General features: G+C 40.1%; 1 protein-coding gene across 11 annotated transcripts in view; it reads left to right on the forward strand.

The window, feature by feature from the left end:
* LOC144126116 (uncharacterized) overlaps positions 1-23,009 on the forward strand; it is a 208,794-nt gene that overhangs the window by 93,567 nt on the left and 92,218 nt on the right. Inside the window, exon 5 of one of the 11 annotated variants that reach the window (XM_077660062.1) lies at positions 7,991-17,039. The exons of the other annotated variants lie outside the window; for them this stretch is intronic. Coding sequence (XP_077516188.1) covers positions 7,991-8,355 — 365 coding nt within the window. The 3' untranslated portion in view covers positions 8,356-17,039. Of the gene's footprint in view, positions 1-7,990; positions 17,040-23,009 lie in introns of those variants that run through there. 11 annotated transcript variants of the gene reach the window in all.

Here is a 23,009-nt window from a genome sequence, read left to right on the forward strand (position 1 = left end):
GAAATAGAGAACATGATGCACAGGTTTTCTGTGTCTCGCCTTTTTGATCTAGCCATTTTTATTGCTTCATATGTGGTCTAGGAAACCGTGAAGGCAGTTTTGTTCATGCTGTGCCCAACACCAAATTATTATGTCTTTCAGTTTAGGTCACATTTGACCTCATGCATTTATGTCAAGATATTCTTACTTGTCAGAATGTATAATTTTTGGCTCTCATTAACTTGTGTGCTTTCATTATATGAACTTGGAACTGTTTACTTGGGCATTTTTTTGGCAGGAACCAATCTGGGAATTGCTGCTTCGCCATCATGGTTTCTGAATATCCGACTCTTCAATAATTTTTGTTAAAGTTTAACTCATTGCTGACTGCTGTACATTTTGAATTTCGCTAGTCACATCTTAGTAATACTGCCTGAGGAAATCCATGATCTAGCTTAGTGATCCTGTGTGCTGCGAGCATGCATCGAGAAGCTCTGAGGCACCGTGCAGTCATTATGGAAAAAGGCAAACATTATTGTTGGACTGTTTTTGGTTTCATTGTATTACTCTGGTAAACAGCATGCTGCCTATTTCTGTTTGTATAGGCTGCGCTCCATTTCATTTTGCTTTCCTATTTACTGTCCGTGTCCTTCTGAGATGCTCTGCAGGACAACTTTTGCTCTGAAGAACAGCAGCACTTGCACTGCTGATACTTGTGCTTGCACAGATGTGCTATACGGGAACGGTATTCATTGTATATGCTGGCTTACCAGTACTTGCGCTTTTGCATGTTCAGAGGACTGTACTGTTAGGTTCGCTCACTTTGGCATGCTAACCTTATGCATCTTACTCAGTTTTCCTGTAGTTCATCTAGTTCGTAAGTGTGGAGGGGGGGTTTCAGTGTGGGAGTGTTGTGTAAGCTATGCCTTTTGCAGTTTTGTACAATTGGCAGTCACCATTGTAGCAGGTGTAAGCAGGCATTTGTGTCTATGCTCATTTTCCTCTGCTTGGAGCACTAGTAGTCAAGTGTGGTGGCACACAATGATTTGTTTAGGATAGCGGCTGATGTTGAACTGCTGATCTCGCCAGTTGCATTCAACATTAGGTGTTGTTGGCCACATGCTCCTCCTGTGTTGCAGTTTTTACTCCTGGGAAAGAGCTAGCAATGCCTATTTTGGAGAATTATATTATGCAGGCCTATGAAAGTGGTAGAACTAGTAACTTTTGCTGGGTACCATTACTTGTGTGGATGTTGCTGGTCTGTAGCAACCATATGCTTGCTCTAGAGAGCATAATTGTGTGACTCATTATCTTAAGCAAGCTGCCAGACTTGTACACATTGTGCTGGGAAACTTGCAAGACTGCAAGAAAGTCTTTTGAAGCTTGTTTATGAAGGAGAGTACAGACCATTATATCTAGTCAAGATTTTTGATCTATCCTTGGCTCCAATGCCTTGCACATATTGCATGCTGCAATGCTTTGTGAAAAGTGGCACTTCTGAGGAATGTGCACTGCCTACCATACTGGCTCCATGCTCCAAGCGTGGGGCTTCTATTTATGTCTGCCAGGTTTTTTTGATGCAGAAGCAGTTGCAGAATGGTCTGCCTGCATCTTTGCATTATAATCCTGATGAAGTAGATCGGGCTGTGTGTGCACATTATGCTTGCGCAACAGTGTGGACGTGATGCCACTCATACCCTGAGTTGCTTTGGGAGTTGCTTTGGGATGTTAAGTCCCATAAACAGCGTGGGCGCATGCAACGTTTGCTGAGCGGTTCATAGCTGCTGTCCTATGCACTGTCACATTGCCCCTCAGTTGCCCAGGCTGCTTGCTATGAACATTTAAAAGGCAGCAGTGTTTGCCTGCAGGCAGTGAGCATCAGTTTTGCACCTGTGTCTGCATTGAGAAGCTCTGGCAGTTGCACGTACAAGCAGGAACCCTTCCTAGAAGGTGTGTCCTCCCTCCCTTTACTCCACTTGGAGAACAAGTCTTTTGCTGTTCACTGTTTGATGTCTGCCGTGCCGAGGCTTAGCCTCCCGAACAGGTCTTGTCACCTAGTGACACCTCAACGTGATTGACTTGCTTGCAGTGGCTTTTTCGTGCATTTCTGTCTCCCACAAAGTGGGCTGTGGCTTGCAGGCCACCGTGATAGTCGTGTGTTGGTGTGTTGATGTGTTGTATAGTGCTAGATACTCGAGTGTTTCAAGGGCATTTTGTGGCAGGAAATGTGTTCTGAGCTACACTTGTAAATGCGTGGTACTGTACTGGGTCTATCCTAATTAGTCACTTACTTGCAAAAAATTTTGGTTTTCTTTTGTAGACCTGTCTTATGCATTTTGTTATGTATGTTTTTCAAATCTGCTTCCAGCAAGCATTGCATTTTATCTTTTTTAGTGTGAGAGAATAAGGCCTGGCTGTCTGCTATGACTGTATTCACATAGATTAACCTTGACCGCAATACGCCCGGAACAAAAGAGTACTCTGCACTGAAATGTGGTTACTGTAATTATATGGTAGAAATTATATTGCTGCCACATTTGTATGAAATTTCTGGTGAATGCAGTTCATTCAGACAGCCATGTACATAATTTTTAGTTCCTATTTTAAAGAAGAAAGTTATTTTAATTTCCAACAAATTAATTTCGGCTATTGAGTGCTTCTGCAGGCTCATTTTGTTTCTGCTAAGTTCCGATAATTTGTGGAGCATTAGTTTTCTGCGTATCGTGTTGCTGGTGCAACAATAGGTTGAGATGGCACTTATCTACTTAAAGGCAGCTTGTGCAAGACATGCGAAAAATTGAGTTGGAAAGTATAGTGTGGCAAAAAAAATTTGTTAAGCGATGTCGGAAGCAATAGGCACATATAAAGTCCATGAGGTGTGTTGAGCAAATAATATGCATAATATTGTACACAGTTGGTTCAGAGCCACACTATTTTTAATAAAGCAAAGCGCCTTTTTTTTGCCAGAGTGTCAAAGTTCGAGAACATGTGTAGGTTGACCATTTTAGAAAATATAAAGAAGCTTGGCCCTCTGAAGCATTATTTTATGTGTGGACTATGTTTCTGTGCAGATTTGGTTGACAGCAGGGAGTTTTATATTATTTTGTACTGTTGAGAGCAATAGGGATGTATACCACTCAAGCTTCGATTAGACTTCACTGCTGTTGCATTTTCCAGCAGTGCCTGCTGTCAAGACAGGCGAGTGGTGACCGTTGTAACGTGATAGCGTTAAAGGCCCCTTTCACCAGTAATCCGGTGTCGGCGTTGGTCGACATCGGCGTTGCGAGGCACTATGCTGCACGGTGTCGCAAGCATAGTGAACGATGCAACTGCATGTGGTATACATCACATTTTTTTTCCCAACAGTACATACTTTGCGCTTCATGTTGCATTGCAGAAATAGCAATAAACTTGTAAAAAAAATAAAGGCTTTGCAGTGTTTTATGCCAACCATATGATATGTGTTTGAAATCTTGGTACAGTCTCATAAGGAACAAACCGGCAGGTACTTTGGGGGCTTGTGGTATTCACTCTGATACTTTCTCGAATTCTTTGCTCTGACATTGTTGGGTTTTTAGTGCCTTTTTTTACTTCTAGAACTTGCATCCTTTTCATTTTTGAAACTTTTTTTTGTTTTGTCAGTGTTCAAGCAAATATTTGAGTACGTCTATGTATTTAGCACATTTGTTTACACTATGAATGCCCCTGTTATCATGCATTTGTGTGGTGTAGTGCATGAATAAGCAGTAATTCTTGCCAAGCAAGAGTTTAAGCTGTTGGATTCATGTAAACAGCACTGTGCTGTCAGTACAAGCTTCATTTGGCTCTGCATCAGTTGTACCTGTTATAAAACAGGCCTCTTTTGTTACTGGAGGTAAATCAAGAAAACCCACTGTTATGAAAGTGACGAAATTACAGGTTGTATTTCCACACCAGCATGCAATAGGCCAGTTTTTTTAACTATCTTATCTGTTTGCAGTAACTGTTCTTGCATCATCATTATGTCTTAAGGGAGACGTGGGTCCTGAAATGGTGAAAAAATGCAAAAATTTTGATTTTTTTCGAAAATGGCATATTCGTGTTCCATATACTCAAAGTGCCTACCTACAAATTTTTGAAATCTAATTTGACCTCCAGCTGGTAAAAAAATTGACATATTTGATGCCTGCAAAGCACTGAAACAGCGATATTTGGAGCAAATTGCGGCAGAACTTCGTGCCCGTTGGATCCTGCAAACCTGTACCCTATGGCCACCATCTTGGTCTAAAGCTCGTGCTTTTCACTACATCATGGTATGATTCACTGTTGTGAGATCCTCTCAGAAGATCAGTGTTCCACTGTTTTCTGAAGCTTCTACAATGACCTTCTAATGCAATTTTCTCCAGTTCATGCTTTTGCCAACATGACTATCCTTACGGAAGTTTTCGTTATGTTTTTGTGGTGCAATTTCAATTAATATTATACTGTTGAATTCAGAACAAACTAAACTATGGAACTGTGCTATCTTTTATGGCTGGGTCAGATGTGTCAAATTTTTTGAACAATGATGTCACCTAATTACATTTAAGGTTTATGGTGTTTAGACATCATTGAACATTTTTTATATGATGATGTACCTCAATAGCAATATAAATGGCATAGTTCCACATGACAGGTCATTGGCTACAGCTCCCTTTAAATCTGAACCAAAAAATATTGAGGAAAAGTATCTTAATTACTTAATTAAGCATTAATTATTTTTGATAATGTAAGAACTAACTGAGATGTACTGAAACTAAATATATTTTTAAGAACAGGAGGAAAAAATACATATGCACGCGTAATTTCATTTTGATATCTAATAATAAAAAGTCATTATTAAGACCCACGTCTCTCGTTAATTGGCACACAAATGCAGATCTGCCTGTAACTAGTATGACTGTGCTTCTAGTTGCTAATATTTGAAAAATATGCCTGTTGGGTGTCACATTACTATAGTAGGATACAACTTCAAAAAACAGCAGTTGTTAACACTGGGCCACGGTCTGCGCCAAAGTGTATTAATCCGCTAGCCAGTCACAAAAGTAAACGAAGTCAGCTTTTTAATGTTCAACTTATTAAACAAGCCAGTCAAAATTCTAGAGCTTATAACTTTTTTCTCGTGACAAGAGAAGTTTTAACAATGGACTACTTTTTTGTCGTGGAGAAATTCTGTTCGCCGGTCCTGAATGTGGGCGGAGCTTCACTGCAGACTTAAGTTGTATTCGACTGTAAACTGCATGATAAAGTATTCTGTGAAATCTATTAGGTTATGCAGCAAATTTGTTTATTAATCTGCTGAACGGAGCAAGTTTGACGAGGCATATGTGCTAATCTATTGGCTGACTCTTGAACAAAGCAGCCGCAAATGCCACACAATCTGTGCTTGTTTTGTGCAAGGCATTTCCATTTTTAAAACCTTTTACATGTATTATTTTCTCATTAGAACATTCTTGCATTTAGTTTTTTACTGCTCGCTAGTCATTTGTTGAATGTAAATTTATTGCTAATCTTTTGTTTCAAAGTTTGATTGATGCTCGTACAGTAAAGCAGCTGTTTATGCTGGGGCATATCATCTTTTGGCATCAAAAAGAAAGCCAGGATTAAGTTCTTAAGCCTTTTTTTTTATAAGTGATTTTTGATTTCATAATTTCACTATTGATGCATTAGTGCTGCTAGCATAACCAACATGCCTGGAACTGCATTTGTGTCAAGTGCACAAAGATGTTACCATTTGCCTCAGCTCATCTCTTGGCCATTGCCAATATCATAAATGTGTGGAATAAACTGCAGATACGTTCAACTCACATTCTGACTCTGAGATTGCTTGTTAATTCAAAGACAAGATGTGGTGCCAGGATGGTTGGTGTTTTTACTGTGCTTTTGCACGTTTTGTTGCTATTGGGGATGCATGAAGGTGGGCCTCTGTCTATTTTTTTTTCCTATTTTTTTAATGTGTAGCAGCGTTTTTATAAATCCCCATGACGCGGCGTCGTTCTTGGAGCAGAACTACATGCGTCCACTCCTTCTCTGGATCTGTATACTTCTGTACTTTCCTATTTGCTGACTGTAGTACTTGCTCTTGCTTTGCGCAATAAACAATGAGTGCCTGTCATAATTTTTTGACTTTATGACAATTCATGGCCGCTCCAAATGGCTCTTAGCTGTTTGTTTTCGAGCAAAGGGTGCAGTTTTCATTAGCCTGTCATTTCTTCCAGGTATTTTGTTTTTTGCATAAAATTTTTAAGAAAGGAATAAAGTAACCTATTGTTTGTCCAGTAAAGCTCAAGCAAACCTAAGTTCATAAGCGTCATGTTTTTGTGTAGTTTGATCACAAAAAAACATGTTTAGGGAGAGTAATTATGCCTTTTTAGCTGATCCAGTTCATGTTACTGATATCTAGTTCTGTGTTTCTTCTCCAGCATGTCGTTTCATAACAACTGTTGTCCAAGTGCCGTGACACCTAAATGTTTTGAGTAATCTGGAAGGAGTGGCTGTTTTCTTATGACATGAATTAGTGTCCTTTTCTGTGTTTTCTATTTTTCGTGCCTTGCTGGTTGCACTTCACAGGTAAGGTCATCGTCTTATCATCGTCTTATGCTCTACTTGTGTAGGTTGAATGTTTTTGCACTCTGAACTAATGAGGGCAATGCACCTTTCCTTTGCAGCACTGTAAAGCAAGCCTCATTTTTCGTGAAGAATCGACCACTGTACGCTGATGAAAACCATGGAAAGAAGCCACGTGCCACGAATGCTGTGGCCGTTGTTGCCATTTTTGTTTTCTTCCTTTTGAAGCTGGTTTTGGTTGTGATTGTGTGTGGTGTTATGTGCACTTAGGATGTGACCACGGCCTGTTTGTTTGTTTTTGTCTGCTTGAACACCAGAGCTTTTATCCTGCCATGCTACAATTAACTGGCATGCATTCACATTGAATTTACTGGTGCATTATTTGGTTGTGGTGTTTTTTTTTTTTTTTTGAGCCTGTAGTACTATAAGTTGTCCTGTCAGCTATTATAATGTTTATTCAACTTCGCAGTGCCTTTATTCATGAGAAAATGATGCTCTTGCATAAACAGTCATGCTATGTGATGTTCTGTCAACACGGCACTTCACTTTTTTGGTGCACAAAGGAAAATATTTACTCTTAGAGTTAAAATGAAATGTTGAATATAAACACAAAGGAGTGATGTAGCCACCAGAACTGGAGTGCATAGGACAGACTATGTGTCAGCCCTTTGCATGCTTTATTTGAACTGGCTGACATGCTAACACATACAAGCAGACTTTCATTGTGTATTTAATGCTCAGCATCACCGTTGAAATCGTTTTATCAAGCTTCCACATTCTTTGCCTCTAACTTGGTTGCCAGTCTCATTTGCTTATTGTCTTGTTAACACTTTCGTCATCTTTAATTCGGTTTCTTATGTCGTTTTTTTAAGTATTGTTATTTAGTGATTTTATATGTATTGAAAGTATGCTTGAGGTAATCTAAATTGAAACTGCCTGGGGAAATGCTCACACTTCATAATTTCCCAATTTTAAATGTTTCTAGTTTAGCATGTTTGCCTACTAGGCAACAATATAGCCATGTTTGGAACATTATTTTCTGCTGTTTGTTTCTCTGAAGTTGGAGATGTGTTGGCAACAAAATGACTAAGCTTTTCATGCTAACTTCACTCGTGTTCTTACCTGCGTTTTTCTACCTCTGCTTTCTGTTGCAGTGTGTGTCATTTAGAGAGTGAATTTCTGTTGTTGCCTCTTATCATGCATCTATATGCCTTTATTTCCTTTCAGAGTTCTCAGTAGCTATCATGCATCCATATGCCTTTATTTTTTTCCAAAGTGATTTAGAAGCATTCATTGTTCACTATGGACACCTTTTGTGTCCCTGCTATCTTAGAGTTGAAAATAAACTGGGTTACCTTTCAGAACTTTTGCTTTATGCTCTTATTCCTCTACTCTTTTCTCTCCTCCTCTCCCCAACCCATCCCAGGAAGTGGTGGAGGCAATGACCAGATGACAAGTGTGGATGACTTCCTGAGCAAGTACAACTCGTACCTGCAGCAGCTGCAGTCGCCTTCTTCGGCTGCGGGGTCGGCATTGCTGACAGCTGCCCGTGCTGACAACACATGTCCAATTTGCCTCAAGACCTACTCGACCAAGCACAGCATGCGGCGCCACATGCTTATGCACAAGCCCTTCAACCGACGTTTCCAGTGTGACGTGTGTGGAAAACTGTTCAACTGGCCAGGAAACTTGAAGACACACCTGCAGACCATCCACAACATGCGCGTGGTGGACTTCAAGTACCGCAAGTACCGCTTCCCTCTCCCTTCTGACATGAACAGCAAGTCGTAGGGTGATTTGATTTTGGGCAGTGTCACCGGGATGCTTGAGGCTTCCCCGCCTGTCACATACGCTGCTAGTGTTGGGATGGGAAGAGAAAAAGGTTTCTGGCCTCCTTAACTAGGGCTTGAGGGCACAACTCGAGAGTCTGTGTTGAGCCATCGCCTAAGAGGTCTGTGTGAGGACAAGGGCAATGATTTACTGAGCAAATATTTGTTGTGCAAGCAAGCAGAACTAAAAGTTCACTTCCAACATGAAGTATTGAAGACATGAAGCTCTGCTGTCTCTGTGTAAGCCAGATGCAAGGTGCCATTTCTAGGCTGAGGATAAAGAATGCCAATATTTTATCTCGATGCAGGCTTGCCCTTGTTTTACTTGACCTTTGGGTGATCTGGAACAGCTGGCAATGCTGCTAGTGCTGCATGATGCCCTCGTATTGAGACTACAAAATGCAATTTTTTTTATTGTAGTTTCTGTGTTAAGGACGCACTGGTTGCATCTTGAAAGTTTACATGACCAAGGTTTTTCAGTTTAGTTCGCTTCTGCTTGAGGAAAAAAAGCTTGCATTGGCCTTCACAGCCTTTTTGCAGTGCGGTTTCTTAAATTATTTTTTGCCATAGCTTTGTCTTGGCCTCGTTGCATAATGGTTACACATCTGCAACTGCTGCTTTTTTCACTACCCATTTAAGGAATGACAAATTGCGGGATGCAGTTTGTGTTTTGTGCGTAAAAATGCACACGCTAATCATACTCATGGTGCAGAGGAAAACTTGCGTTGTCCTTCTACTAGCCAGAAGTTGGTGAGGTCGCCCTTGACGCACAGATGTTGGTTAAACGCTTTGGGGAGCCCTTTTCGAGCAAACACTGCAGGTGTGTTTTAAGTAGCAATGTCTGTTCCGTTCATTTCTGTGGCTGAAGCTGCATATCCCACATCTCTCTTCTCAACTATGGAAGGAGGCAACTAGTAGGTTCCGAATTCGTGAAGCAATGTTGCAAAAAGCTGCAGTAATTGGCCATATGGGGACAACACTGATCATGGCTAATGTTCAGCCAGTCAAAATGCCGTTTGTGCATAAGGCACGTACGGCAACTTCTTGCGATGTGAACGTGCTTGCTAGTGGAATTTGTATACAGCTTTGAATGGCTTTTTCAGAACAAGACTCTTAGCCTTGCCATAGATTCATTATGAGGGAAGTTGTCACCATGACAACAAAGCAAAAAGTGCCGTCATAAGGGTTGATTAAAGTCTTATGTTGGCCAAGCAGCACTTCTTATTTTCTGGCATGCCAGCATTTGGTTGCATTGCTGCAAACACTTTTAATTTTTATTTAATAATCAGTTTATGGAGCTGAAGGGAGCAAAAATTATAGATTTATTTGTGCTCAAGTTTTGCACAGGAATCAAATGCTGTGGTCTGCCTCATATATAATGCATTTGGCATTGTTACTTGCTTGGTACATGCAGTTGAAAGGGAAAGCTGCTACTGCCAATGAGCCTAGCTCTCAAAAGATCTTGTTGAGGGAACTGTGTATACCTGTGTCACCATCTGGACGAAAAGATATTAGCAGCCTGGGTGGTACCAGTGCGGTGTTTTTTCTATTTTTTGCACTAAAGGAAGCAAAGGGCCTCCTATACAACTTTGGTAAAAACTCTAAAAAGAAATGGAATTTTCACCTGCCTATGCTCATGGAACCTCAGCACCACTGCTTCTTGAGTTGCTTGTCTTGTCTCTTTCTTGCATACAGCTACTCTTCTGGCAGAAATCGCAAGTAGAAAAGCAGATTTTAGTAGATGAAATTTCTGAAAGCACTGCTATACCTAGTGTCTAGCTTGGAGTTAGCATGGTACAGCATCATGATTTGTTATTGGTTAAAAATACAAGCTTAATTGGAGACTTATTCTGAATGAAGAAGATTTGTGAAACTGAACTGGGAATTTTGTTGTTTATTTTTCTCACAAATAGTTAGTGTAATAGTTAATACTGACTTTGGCTTTCCAGAAATGATTTCGATCAGCTAGTGATGTGCAAAATGTCTTAAGTTTAGAATTTATCTTGATAAACATTTGCGTGTGACAAGCTTAGACTATGTTATTGTCACCTACAAGAAGCCAAGAAGTTAACTCATGAGCCACAGCTATGCAAAGCCTATTATTTGTTCAGTGCGATCTTCGGCAAGCTTGACAACTTGAAGAGCCCCTGACCTGGCTTGGACATTTCAAATAAACAAGCCCACCGTATAGGTTGGGCCGTTATCATTTCTGCGAAATATTTAAGCCATGTGGGGCCAAAAAAGGTGGTTAGAATTCAAATATAAGCCCTTTCACTCTTTCTCTCATCAAAGCCAATCTCCTGGCATTCAAGACATACCTGCGACAGCACAGCTGTTGAACATTTCATTGGTGTATCATCTGACTCTCAAGCGAATGGTGGATGGTGTCTCTTCTATTCCTTGCACCTTTGCTCTTTATCGCTGTTCAGTTTCCTGGGTTAAAGAAAAAAAGCATGCGTTATAGTTTCTTTCCCTGGTCCACATCTGTCTCTGCTTGGGATGGATGCTGTGCCATTTGTTTATCGTTTACCTCATTCATTTCCTTACTGCTCATGCAGGAGCACTGTTTCTGCAGAAAGCTGCCTGCTTGTTTCTAAGCTCTCGTCCTCTAATTTTCATATTTCTGTTTCACGCATAGCATGATACACCATGACATGCTGTCTTGGGACAACAGATGTATACTGGTGCACATTCAGAGGTGTTGGTTTAGATCACCAGGCAGTAAAAAGTCAGAAAAAAAAGGCCACTGATTACCGCGCCTATGTAACGCTACTTCCTGCGACAGCAGTGTGCTGGATCTTTTCCGTTGCGTCTCGGCTATCAGGGCACCGAAGCAGAGTCTTCTTGCTTTATCGTGTTTGTTGTGGAATTTTGTGCACCGCTGCGCACCGAGGATGCTATGAATTTGAGCAGCGGCAGTCTGCGCAAGCACTGCTTTGCTGCACTCAGAATGCACCACAGATCCAGACTTTGTGCTCGGCCAGCTCGGTGGTGCAGCGCCGCTCAGCTTTACCTTTCTCCTTCCCTCAAACTCCTTCATTTTTGTATGCCAATGCCGCAGAACCAGGAAATTTGCTGTTAAAAGAGTTCGCACTAAAATTCCTGCCAAGGCAGGGCTGTGATGTAGGCATCTGAGGCACTCCGACCCTCCCCCAAAAAGCAGAGGAAAAAGGGAAATTTTATCTGTGAAGGCTTATTGCCTTTGTGGGTGAGAGAAAGCGTTTAAAAGTCAAAAGAGGGTACGTATAAGAGAAGCACAACAATCGCTTGTTTGAGACAGCTGTAACTTTACCGTTAATAAGCCTTCTAAAAAAAATTTGTGGCCAGACCTTCCTGGGTTAATGCTTGATAAGCTTCGGAACGTAGTGAATTTTTTGCCAGAGGATGGTCAGGGGACCTCTGGTGTTTTTAGCTGCTTGAATCGGTGGCAGTTGGAGAATAATTTCATTCGTACATATAACGAGGGCATCAAAAACCAAATGAGCCTTAAGTATGCATTGAAATGGCTAATCGTAATGAGCTATTTCGGTGCTCTCAAATGTGACTGCAAATGACAGTTTGGGTGGGAATCATGCAACAGCTGCGTTAAGACAGGCTTAAAATTTTGCAAGTTCTGTTGCAGAGCCATGAGATGTGTTCCTTCTTAAGTATTTTTTGGTATCACCTGTATTCATATATTTGCAATTACTGTCACTGTGGGCTGTACGTCAGAAAGAAACCTTTGTCATGATGGCTTGGAGGTGATTTGGTGTCCACATCAATTGGTTTCATCTGGTTTGGAAGACTGGCATGAAATTGTTAGCTGCCAATAGAACAAAGTGGTCCATGCTTTGTGAAGTGCTGCTCCTTCAGAGAACTCCTCTGTTCATCTTACAGTAAGATCAGACTAGCACCTGAACAAATTAACGGTGCATGCTTCCATAAGATGCGTCGCATGTGCATTGCATGTAGGGCTAGGTATGACTTCTGTAATTATATTGCTGTCTGCATAGTTTTTTCAAGGGAATGAATTATTTACCAACCCTTTTGGTCAATGGATACAGGGTGTTTAACTAGCTTGTATTTTTTTTTTTCATGTTATGTAGCCTTCCTTTTTTCCTTCATTTATATATGGTGTAAGCATTGCAGTCATTATAGCATCTTTTACAGTGTCAGTGTTGGCCGATTTTGTTGAGGTTTGCACATTGTAAAGCTGCTTGACGTTCTGCACCAGTAATATTTGGTTTCCATTTTGCTGTGGTATGTTCAAGCAAGGCATCCAATTTTCCCTTCCTGCATGCAGTATGGCTGCCGGCATCACTTTTTTGCGGTATCAGGGTATACTTGTACACTCCGTTAGATTTACGTTTTATCTTACTCTGCATTTTTCTTGTATTTGATGTGTTGATATTTTGTTCACATGCCTGCGTTCCTACGTCTGTGTTCACCATTGCTTCTGTGCAAGGTAGGAGAGGTCTAGTATAGGAGAACATTATAGTTATTTAGTATTCAGCAACATTCAAAATGTAGTTTTAATTTATTTCAGGGACACAGGGTGTTTTATTATTATTAATTATATTATCATTATATATTTTATCTTCTTTATGTATCAGAATTTGTGTGTTTATGTGCTTCCTGTGCTTGTTTAGGTGCAGCTTTGACAAAGTCGTTTTTGGTCTTGTATTAGACTTGCTGCCCGTAATGAACAATCAATGCATTTCTTTTCCCATGGTCACCACACCTGTGCTCGGTTCCTACCCGATAGAATGCTTTTGAGAGGTGCACCATGCGGGCACTGCCTCCGTGTGAGTGTACATAGGCAGGGCTCGTGGTGTTTTGGAAAGTTGGCAACACATGCAGTGATTCGATTGAGCCTGCCATGTTGCATATTTTGTCACATCAGTGTTGTTTGTTTTCTGTCACATTTAGTAGGAAGCCGTTCTTACAATAAGCTGCTTTGGGGATTTTCCTCATTCCTCATAATATGTCACATTCCGCTGGATGCGATCTTTCTGTTGATAACACGCCAGGAACACATTGTTTGTGTGATGGCTATTGTAGTCAGATAACCTCATTTTATACTCTTTAGTCTTTGATTTTTCTTTTTTATGTGTAGCCTTAACGCTGTGTATGTGCTTCTATTATACTGACTTTTTCAGTTTCCTTAGAAGTAAGGCATGTGTGAGTTCAAATGGTCTGTTTTCTCCAGAAGAATTTCTTATGGTATTGTGCTGCATTTGTTAAAAGTTCTGTGGCAGAGAGAATGCTCATTTTCTCTATGGTGAGGAAGCAGCACTGTATGGGCAAACAGAAACTCTAATTGGAACAAAGCTTTGTAGATGTGTGGAACAGCCTTGCATTTATACAGCGTGCATAAATTTGCATGCTGCTAAGCTTTATTTTCCTTTGAACTGGTAAAAAAAAACAAGCATTTGTGCCAAAAATTTTTGTTCAGGTGCCTTTGGTGCGTTGTGAGTCTGCAGGCAAAACTCCTAGAGAAGCCTGTCTGCAGAACGGGCTATTGCATCAACTCGACAGAAGTTGGTACTAGTTTCGAGAGGAGTCTGTACTTTTAGATTGTATTGCACCTGTCCTATGCAACTAGACGTGCAAGAATTTTTGGGACTACCATCATCACTCCATTTGTGAGTGGTCCACTGTAAATTTTGTGTCATTTGGAAAGACGCTGCCTTAAAATTTAGAACTGCCTCGAGGCTTTTTGTTGTTTGTGCAGACGTTTTTTAGTGAAGTAAATGCTTGTTCACTGCAGCCATTGAAGTTCTGTGGAATTTACAATGTTAACAAGACCAGCATTTCCACAAAGTGGAGTTGTGCTTTCCATGTCACAAAGCATTGAGCGGTGAGAATAACTACGACACACTGGCAAGAGAGGAGTGTAAATTTTTTTCATCTGTGAGCTGCAGATGCTGAGAACAGCCTTATTAGCTCTTTTTGGGACAGTTATTTTATTTGCGCCTTTTGTTGCTTGAAGAAACTCACAGACATTGTCGTGCTTGGTTAAAAATACTCTATGTATTGACGCTATTTATTGGACAAATAAGAGCAAATAGCACAGCTGCATGCAATGGCTCTCTAGGGTGCTGATACAAAAACAGGGAACATAAAAGTATTACTTTTATTTTTTTAGTAGGGGAACAGTTATGTCTTCTGGGAAAAAGGGTGCTTTTTTTTGTCTAGAAGCATTTAATTTGCATTTACTGGCTTTTTTTTTGGCCAAGATCAAAGATCTGTCATCAAATCAATTGCCCATTCATGTACTTGAGCAAGTGATGTGTGGGATGCCGAGTTCATGTTTGTGATTTTCTCATGTTGCTGCATTGATGTTCTTAAAATTCTTGTACATGAGGGTTTAGCACCATAATTTTATTAGGAGACATGCAGTATTGCTTAATGTTGTATTGCATTTAGTAGCATATGTGCGGTCATGCATAATGGCAGTGCTGCATTGCCTTTTTTCTTATTTGGCACTGTTGTAACATGCAAGCTTGTTTCTTTTTTTTAAGCCCTTCGCTTGTTGTCTTCAATTTAGCCACCTGTGAACTAAGGGGATGTCTGAGATGGATGCATGAACAGAGGAACATAAATGTTCTGCGCTGTAGTTGTTCATATATGGCATTTTGGTGTGGCACGCATATGGGCCCCCTTCTCCTTCTAACGAATATTTTTTTCCGGTAAAAAAAAAAAACGCAGAGTTGCTACTTTTTCTGCATCTGCCAGGTGTCAGTGACCTGAACTGGCAGTGCCACTTAGCCACCGAAGGCAGGAGGAACGACTTGCAGCACCTGAAATGAATTTGTATTTGAACCGACAGCTCAGTATTTGAAAGAGCTATAGCTGCACCTTGTAGTGATGTTACAGCTCACTAACAAAGTAGGGCAAAACAAGCAAACATACGCACACTTCCAACCTGATGTGTCACATGCTAAGCCTTAGCCTTTCTTATGCTACTCTAGCCGAGCACTCTGATCCCTCAGTAGGGGGTGGTCCTTGATGTATGATTTGTTTGATATCTTGCAACAGAATAGGCACAGTTATCAGATTGCTGGTAACAGCTTTTGCTGATATTTGTTGCATGCATTACAAGTGTTGGGTGGATTCCCACTGTCATTGCTTATGCAGCTGTTGGTTGGAAAGAGGCATCAAAGAACTGGCATGAGCAATTCGTGCTTTGCTGCCAGATGAAAATTGTCAGGGTGGAGAGGATGTGGCACTGCTGGGCAGCCATGAGACAGTTTGGAGGAGAACTGGCAGTCAGACATACAACCTCTGCACTTCGAGCACATGCTGTGCATCACTGGTCATGCGGTCTGCCTGCGCAGGAAGGCTAGCTTGCAAAAGAAGAAACAGCACCATTGCTGGTTTGCCGTGTCTTCCTCAGGTATTTGGTCTGATGCGTGCTAATGCTGTCCTTGTCAAATAGGCTCGACTATAGCAAATCTGAAAACTCTTTTATTTTACCTATCATTCTTGAGGAGGCATGCCGTTTTCAAGTGAACTGCAGCATTTAAACTATGCATATGGCGTTAGGGTTTCTCACAGTGGCTTCCTGCTGTATCTTTTTACAGATAAACCTTCTTTTATCTGTATTGTGACTAATTATCAGCTGTTTCTGCTGAAGGAACGAATATAAATGCATGATCTTTCAAAGGTCAGTATGACATTAGAGCACATTAATGTGAGAATGTCGTAAACCATTTAGCCACAAGTATGCATTTGCCAGGTCTTCCATTGCTTGCATTGTTGCATTTTTCTAGCTGTTTCCAAGGTGATGCGGTGTTTTTGTATTAAAACTATAGCATACTTTTATTTACTATACAAATTCTCACCTTTATTTTGTTGGTAGTCTATTTCACTGTGTGGAAAAAATAATCAAAAGTTGGCTGATGTTTTAGAGACAGATGTAGGAGTCAAGCTAACCTTGTAAAAGGTTGATGGCGTTGTCATGTAGGGCTGTTAAAATGAGCCTGAGGTGTTCTGAAATGTATGCATCCCCTGTCATATGCAGTTTTTCACATTTGTGAAGTGCATCACGTAGAGGTGTCTTGGTGTTGAGAATTTGTCCTGTCATGAAAGTTGGCACCAGAACAAAACAGTGTGCATTTCTTATAGGTTTCTTGGGTTGTTGGTTGTGGTGCTGTACTGCTTTCTTCTGTTTTGCATTTTTAGATTTTTTTCTTGACATACCTGTCTTGTGAGAGCTGTTTTACAAGTGAATCAAATGCAAAAAAAAAGAACAAAAGGAAAATAAAAAGGCTTTAGCTAAGCAATAATGTGGTCCCTTGTTTTACATCCAAGCAGTTCACTTCATTACCTGCCCAGTGCTGGTATTGACTTTTTGTTGAAAGTGAATTACCACATACTCTTGTTCCAGGCGTGGGTGGCAAAGTTTTAAGGCTACTTAGAAACTATATCTGTTCTGTCTTTTGATAGGCTTCCCTAGTACAGTAGATCTCTACACAACTGCGCCAAGTTAAAGCACCTTTGGACAGTGGCCACTGTTTGTGTTGCAAACCTGTCAAACCATACAGCAGTCCTTGGCATATTGTGATGTCAATCTAGATTTCAGCTAACTGCCTCTTGCAGCTGAACAGTGATGATGCATTTTCATGCTCTGTGGCATGAATTGTGGCTTCTGAGTTTGGCTAGCAGTAGGCATTTAGCACCAGTAGACAATTTGTGATTTGTAAGCATGTTTGCAACAACACATGCCTGTCCTGTGTTATGCCTGTCACATCTTCAGTGAATATTGCAGGCATTTGGGGAAAGGTAAATTGCTTAGTGCATCGCTACTCACTTTACCTAAGTGAAGAGTTGATAATCCAGGATAATAAAGAAACCAGTGTTGTCAGGTAAAAAACAATGTGGCTTCATTCACAATTCTTGGCTTAGGCAAAGGTTGACCTGTGCATTTTCTTCTGCGTTCATCTTGTCTAGGCTTACACTTTTGCTACTTGCTATGCTGTGTAATCAGGCATGTCTTACTATCCATGCTTTCTAGTGTAATTCAGTGTGTAATAGTTTATTAATGGGCCACTTGAAACTCGATATATAAATAGCTTTCAGTTTAATCATATGTACTTTTCTCTTTCTAAATTTTTCCATTTGGTTCTCAAAGCAACACCTAGCCTTGTTACATCACAAGCTGTAGTCAGCTATGTCACCATATTTTGCTTTGTTAGTGACCTGAAATGTTAACTTCCACTGTGCTATTTTATGTGCTGTCTTTCTATCAGATATATGCCTGCATTGGTATGTAGCTGCATCAAGCTTCAAAAATAAGGTATGATCTTGACATGTTATGCTATAGCATGGTTCAGTGCATGAAAATGTGCATGTGTTTTTAAAGGCCAAGCTTTGAAGACTATTGTTGGGTGCTTTTGTAATTGACTTGTGGGTTTAGCTAGTCTTTATGGTGTGCTTCCTGTGTGGCATTGTTTGCATAGTATAATTAATATTACATATAACTAGATCCTTTACAATTTTTTGCTGTTGTGATTAATGAACTGAAACATTCTTATCTCTTTAAAGGCTTGTGTGAATCTTCAGAAATATTTGGCACATTGTGAAACTTATGTTAAGGTGCGTCATTTTCCTTAAATGAAGAGCTCACATTGCAGTTTCTTCATTTCAAGGTTCTTAAATTCAAAACCATCATTATCAACATCTGTATGCTAATGGCTTCAAGAGAACTGAGCTTGCTTTCATTGCCTCAATCGCAGATGCTTCCCCCTGGAAAACAGTAGGGTCAGTGAGAAGGGTCTTTTTTAATTTACATCCACATACCGTAGAGCTACATACATGTACCGAGAGCTTTTGTGCACTAAAGTTATGTATGGTGGCTCGGAACAAAAGAAAATCATTCAGTTATGCTGAAGTGGTGCATGAAAACAATTAAACGAAAAGAAGAGCAATAGGTGGTAAAATCCAAGAAAAATATTGAAGTATTTACGACTTGCGGCTCAATGAGCTCTCTCCAGACCATGTGAGTGACTACAAATAAATCAAACCAAATCAAATAATGCTTTATTAGGTACAAGGAGGTTAATTATACAGACAGTTTATAGACGACTGGACAAGGTGGTAGGGGCTGTCAGTGCAGGTAATTTAAATGGGAACGTCTTGTTGAGTCGCCTAGAAACAGTGCGACATACTGGTAAAAAGGTGAAGGCTAGACTCTGAAGGGCGCTCTGTTTCTAGATGACATGTCGCACCTACTAGTCCAGTAATCTGTATGTATGTATTGCCATTTCTTTGTGATGCACTGCACTTGTTGTGGTAGGAGATCATTCTTTTTCTTTTCTTTTTTTTTTCCCTCTCTTTCTCCTTTGCCAGGTGCTGCGCTCAGCCATGCAGTTGCCTTGAGGCGGCGTTATTGTGTCCAAGGATGGCAGAACTCGCCGCAAGAAATTTTTGTGTTGGGCAGTACTTGGGCTTAAACAGAAGGCTGATATTTTATTTCTTGTGAGGAGGCCAAGATGGAAGCAGTTGCTTCAGCTTACATCCTTCCCAGCCTTATCTGCTGTTGTGTGTGTTCATTGCAGATTTTGATGAAAAGTAATGTATTTCGTATCTTTGAAAGACCACATCAGATTTTGTTTGCTTGCAGAGTTTTGCTTGAGCTGCATCCTGGCTTGTGCAGTTCTCTTAGTGCTGTGCATTGAAAGCATACTGATATGTAGAAAATTTCAAATATCTAATTGTTCTTGTGAAAGTCAGCCAAAGGTGCTTTGTCACAAATGGAACAGGTACGATTGTGTTGAACATGGCCACTAGCTTCGAAGTGTTTCTAATTAGAAAGTGATGAGAATGGGCAGTTGTGCTGGTTGATTTGATTCCATACTGTTGAACAAAAAGTGCCATACACAAGGGACAAAAAAGGCAGGAGTAGGCATCGCAAACGTTGGTCAATATGTCTGACGTCTTGCTACTGCATGTTTTGTTCTTTGTGTCTTTCTGCTGCCTTCTGTCTTTCTTATTTAAAAAAAAAAAATTATGTTCTCATTAGAAATTAGTATTGGCACATTCAGCATATTATGGTATGATTACTGAAAGAGCAGCTTGTTGTGGATGTTACAGGGGATGCACATTACACCTCACATAGTATAGATGCTACATTGAGTCTTGCCACGTATTGAAACTTTGGTATTCACTTAGAAATTTGCCTCATGAATTTTTTGTTTTCAATATTTATTGCACCAGATTGTTCTTTACAGCAAAAGGGGCTGGTTTCAGGTTAGTAGGTATGTGGGGTTGATGTCTCAAAGTTGCATGTCCGCTATGAGGGACGCTGTAGTGGAAAGCTTCAGATTACTTCCGCCCACCTGCGATTTTTTATTATGTACTGACATCACACATTACATGGGCGCTATTGCATTTCACTTCCAATGAAATGTGGCCACTGAGGCTGTGATTCGATCCTACGACCTTGGGATCAGCAGCTGAGCAGTGGCCAGAGCTACTGAGCCACCATGGCAGTTTGGATGGCTTAAGCTTGAACAGAAAACTGTCTAATTTCGGCATTGCTCTGGCTTTTTTATTCACAAGTCTACTTTGATGCCTCTCCCTCAAAATGCATTCATGTGTGTACAAGTTGCCCCAGAAGAACATGTTACATTTCAACCTCGGTGAACCTTGATTATACCAAGCTTACATTCTCTTTGATGCAACAGATAAAATCTAGTTCAAGAAACGTTTTGAAAAATCTGTGTGAGGAAAATTTTTGAGTGATCATCCATGTTTTTCCATAAGGCAAGTTCGAAGTGAAGATCTTTTCTTAGTGAGACCTAAAAGTGGGCTGTCTGTAGAAACAAATGAAAGAAAAGCCTCCAGTGCACTGCCCTTGCAGTAACCGCACCATAATAGGCTGGAAATTTTCTAGTACTTATTTTTAACTTGCAGATATTTTTTTTTTTTAACAAGAAATATAACATTTTACTTATTGTTGGTTGCTATTTGTAAAATGAAAATAAGACTGTAGTCTTTGCAATTGTTCATTTAAATTTGTTGTTTTTGTACTGTTTTTCACTTGATTCAGATGCATCTTGCAACATAGCTGCCTGTGTAGTGCAGACTTTGTTCCATATATTTAGAGAGTGACATACTGTCATCACAGCTGAAGAAACTGCCTTAGACAGGTAAACTGCAGATTGTACATAAGATCCTGTCCCTTGTCACTGTGGGTGATCTCTTTTTGATAATTGAGATGGTAATGCTGGTAAAACTTATTTATGTCTGCGATGAGAGAAAGAATTTGGTTTTTGACAACTGATCATGCTTAATGCATTTGTAGAATAGCTGGCCATTTGCAAATTTTTGACTTGGCATCTCTGGAAAGGTTGACATCAATAAAAAATCCATTTGTTGACACTAATTATGTACTTGCATTCAGAAACAAAAGTGGAGTGAGGAAAGGCATTATGGGTGTGGAGGGATCTGCCCCCATACTTGTAAGCTCAGGCTTCTTTTCACCTCCAAGAGCTCTGAATGAGCGCCATCTATTCTCTTGATCACATGTAATGAAGCTGCTAGAAGGAAGTGGTGCTTTTTATTCGTTTATACGTACACACGTGCACACAGAGGAAGAGGAGCTTCAAAGGCAATGATAAAAACTGTAAGGCAACAGCGGGATCTTGGTCTGGATGAGCAACCTATATAGCAGACCTGGAATAGGCTAGCTTCTGAGTGAGTCTATTTGAAACTCGAGCCATTTTTATGCACATTCACTGCACACTAAAAAATACACAAACGGCTTCCAAGCTCGTCATATTGCTGTAGGCAACATGGAGCTGTCGGGCACTAGAAACTGTCTCTTGATGTAACTTTACGCCAGTAAAAAAAATTCATCGACAAATGATGATGTACTGCTTATGAAGGAAATGGTGCATATAGTATGCAGTAAAAATAGAAGGCAAATGAGAATGTGCGTAATGATATGAATCGTAGGCCATGCTATGCAGAGTTAAGGAAGATTAATAGCTGAAACCACATCACAAGCTGAGGAAACCATCAAGAAAACTTTTTTCCGCAGAAATATCAACACCTTTTGCCTATCTTCTTAAAGAGCACATGAGAAATGCATGGAATTTCTGCAGTTTTAAAGTTATCTGATTACTTGACTGGCAAGTGTGCTGACTGTACAGATGTGGGCACTTTAAAAGGGAACACATTGTTCACATGCACCCATTATTTTTCTTCTGCTTTGAATTAAAAATAGATAAGCGAATTATGCACCCAGATGAAGGCTCCAAATAAAATTGCCAGAAGAACGCTTATGACTGTACTGTACTCGAGTTAGACTGCATGCGAATAAAGTGCTACAGGTAGTACCTGTAGAGTTGTTACAACTGAAATCTAGTGACAAACTTCCTGAGGCATAATGTGATCTCTTGTTAAAAGACCTGTCTCCACATTTTGCTTAAATGCACAACGAGCCTTGCAGCTTTAAAGGAGTATAGACAGCTATTGCTTTGGGTGCGTGTTTTCTTTGTAATGATGTACAAGACATTGATAGTGTACCACATGGTATTTGCCTATGACTGCTAAATAATTTATAAATGAATTTCTCTCTCGTGTTGTTTTGGTTTCAACAGCTGAAAGATGGCTGTGACGTCAAAAGGTTGCATAAGTTAAGCAAGGCAGAAAAAACTGCGATACAATTGCTGATTCATCTTTTTAATTCACTGCAACACTAAAGCCTGCCTGCCTCAAGAGCCACAGTGACAATGAAAGAAGAAGCATCGATTATATTGCTGTTTTTTCATGCCTCACTTGACCTTTATGGGTCTTTGACGTCGCGGTGCCGTTGAAAGCAAAACTGAAACTGCAAGAAAAAAAAATTTGATTATCAGTTATTTAGCGGTCGTAAGCAAATACCCCATTGTGATCCATGTATAGTAATAATGTTCTACGTATCATTACAAAGAAGAAAACATGCAACCAAAATTTGCATGCCCATAGTTCTTTAGAAATCGGCCCTAACTTCTGAATAGTGTTGAATAACTTGCAAGCTTCACTTATAGTATATGTAAAACCATGCTTATACCATCTCCTACATTCAGTGAATTTCTTAAAGCTTGGATAGGGGAAATGTCAAACTTGTGTTTACCACACAATACGAATTGAAAAAAAAATTTTCTTTGGTCCCGAAAGCTGGAAATGAGTAGCCAGTGCAACAAGCGGCATGCATCTTGAATGATATAGAATTTATAAAGCAGTGGCTGTAAGTATATTGGGCATGCAGGAAATTGTTAAGCTTGTTTGGTAGCAGAACTTGCTTCTGCACAAAAACTCCATAGGAGGAGGGGGAAGGGGGTTATTTTCGGTAAATCATCACAAAAGATGTAGCTGACATCTGTCACTGTAAACTTGCAAATAAAATTTGCAAGAGAAATTATGGAAGCTTACTTTATTAAGAAGGGTAGGAAAAAAGTATCAGCATGCCTTTCATATTCCTGATTGGCAAAAAATCTAATTTCATGATGGTTTTTTTAAACTTGTGAGATGAGGTACTTAATCCTGCATTCAGTACATGGTTTATGGTAAAACTTTGCAAGCACTACGTTGCATTTTGTCTTTGTCAGCTTGAGTGTGTTTTCAATCCTGCTCTCCTTTCATGTT

This window comes from Amblyomma americanum, chromosome 3, assembly GCF_052857255.1.
Source record: "Amblyomma americanum isolate KBUSLIRL-KWMA chromosome 3, ASM5285725v1, whole genome shotgun sequence".
Taxonomy (NCBI): Eukaryota; Metazoa; Arthropoda; class Arachnida; order Ixodida; family Ixodidae; genus Amblyomma; species Amblyomma americanum.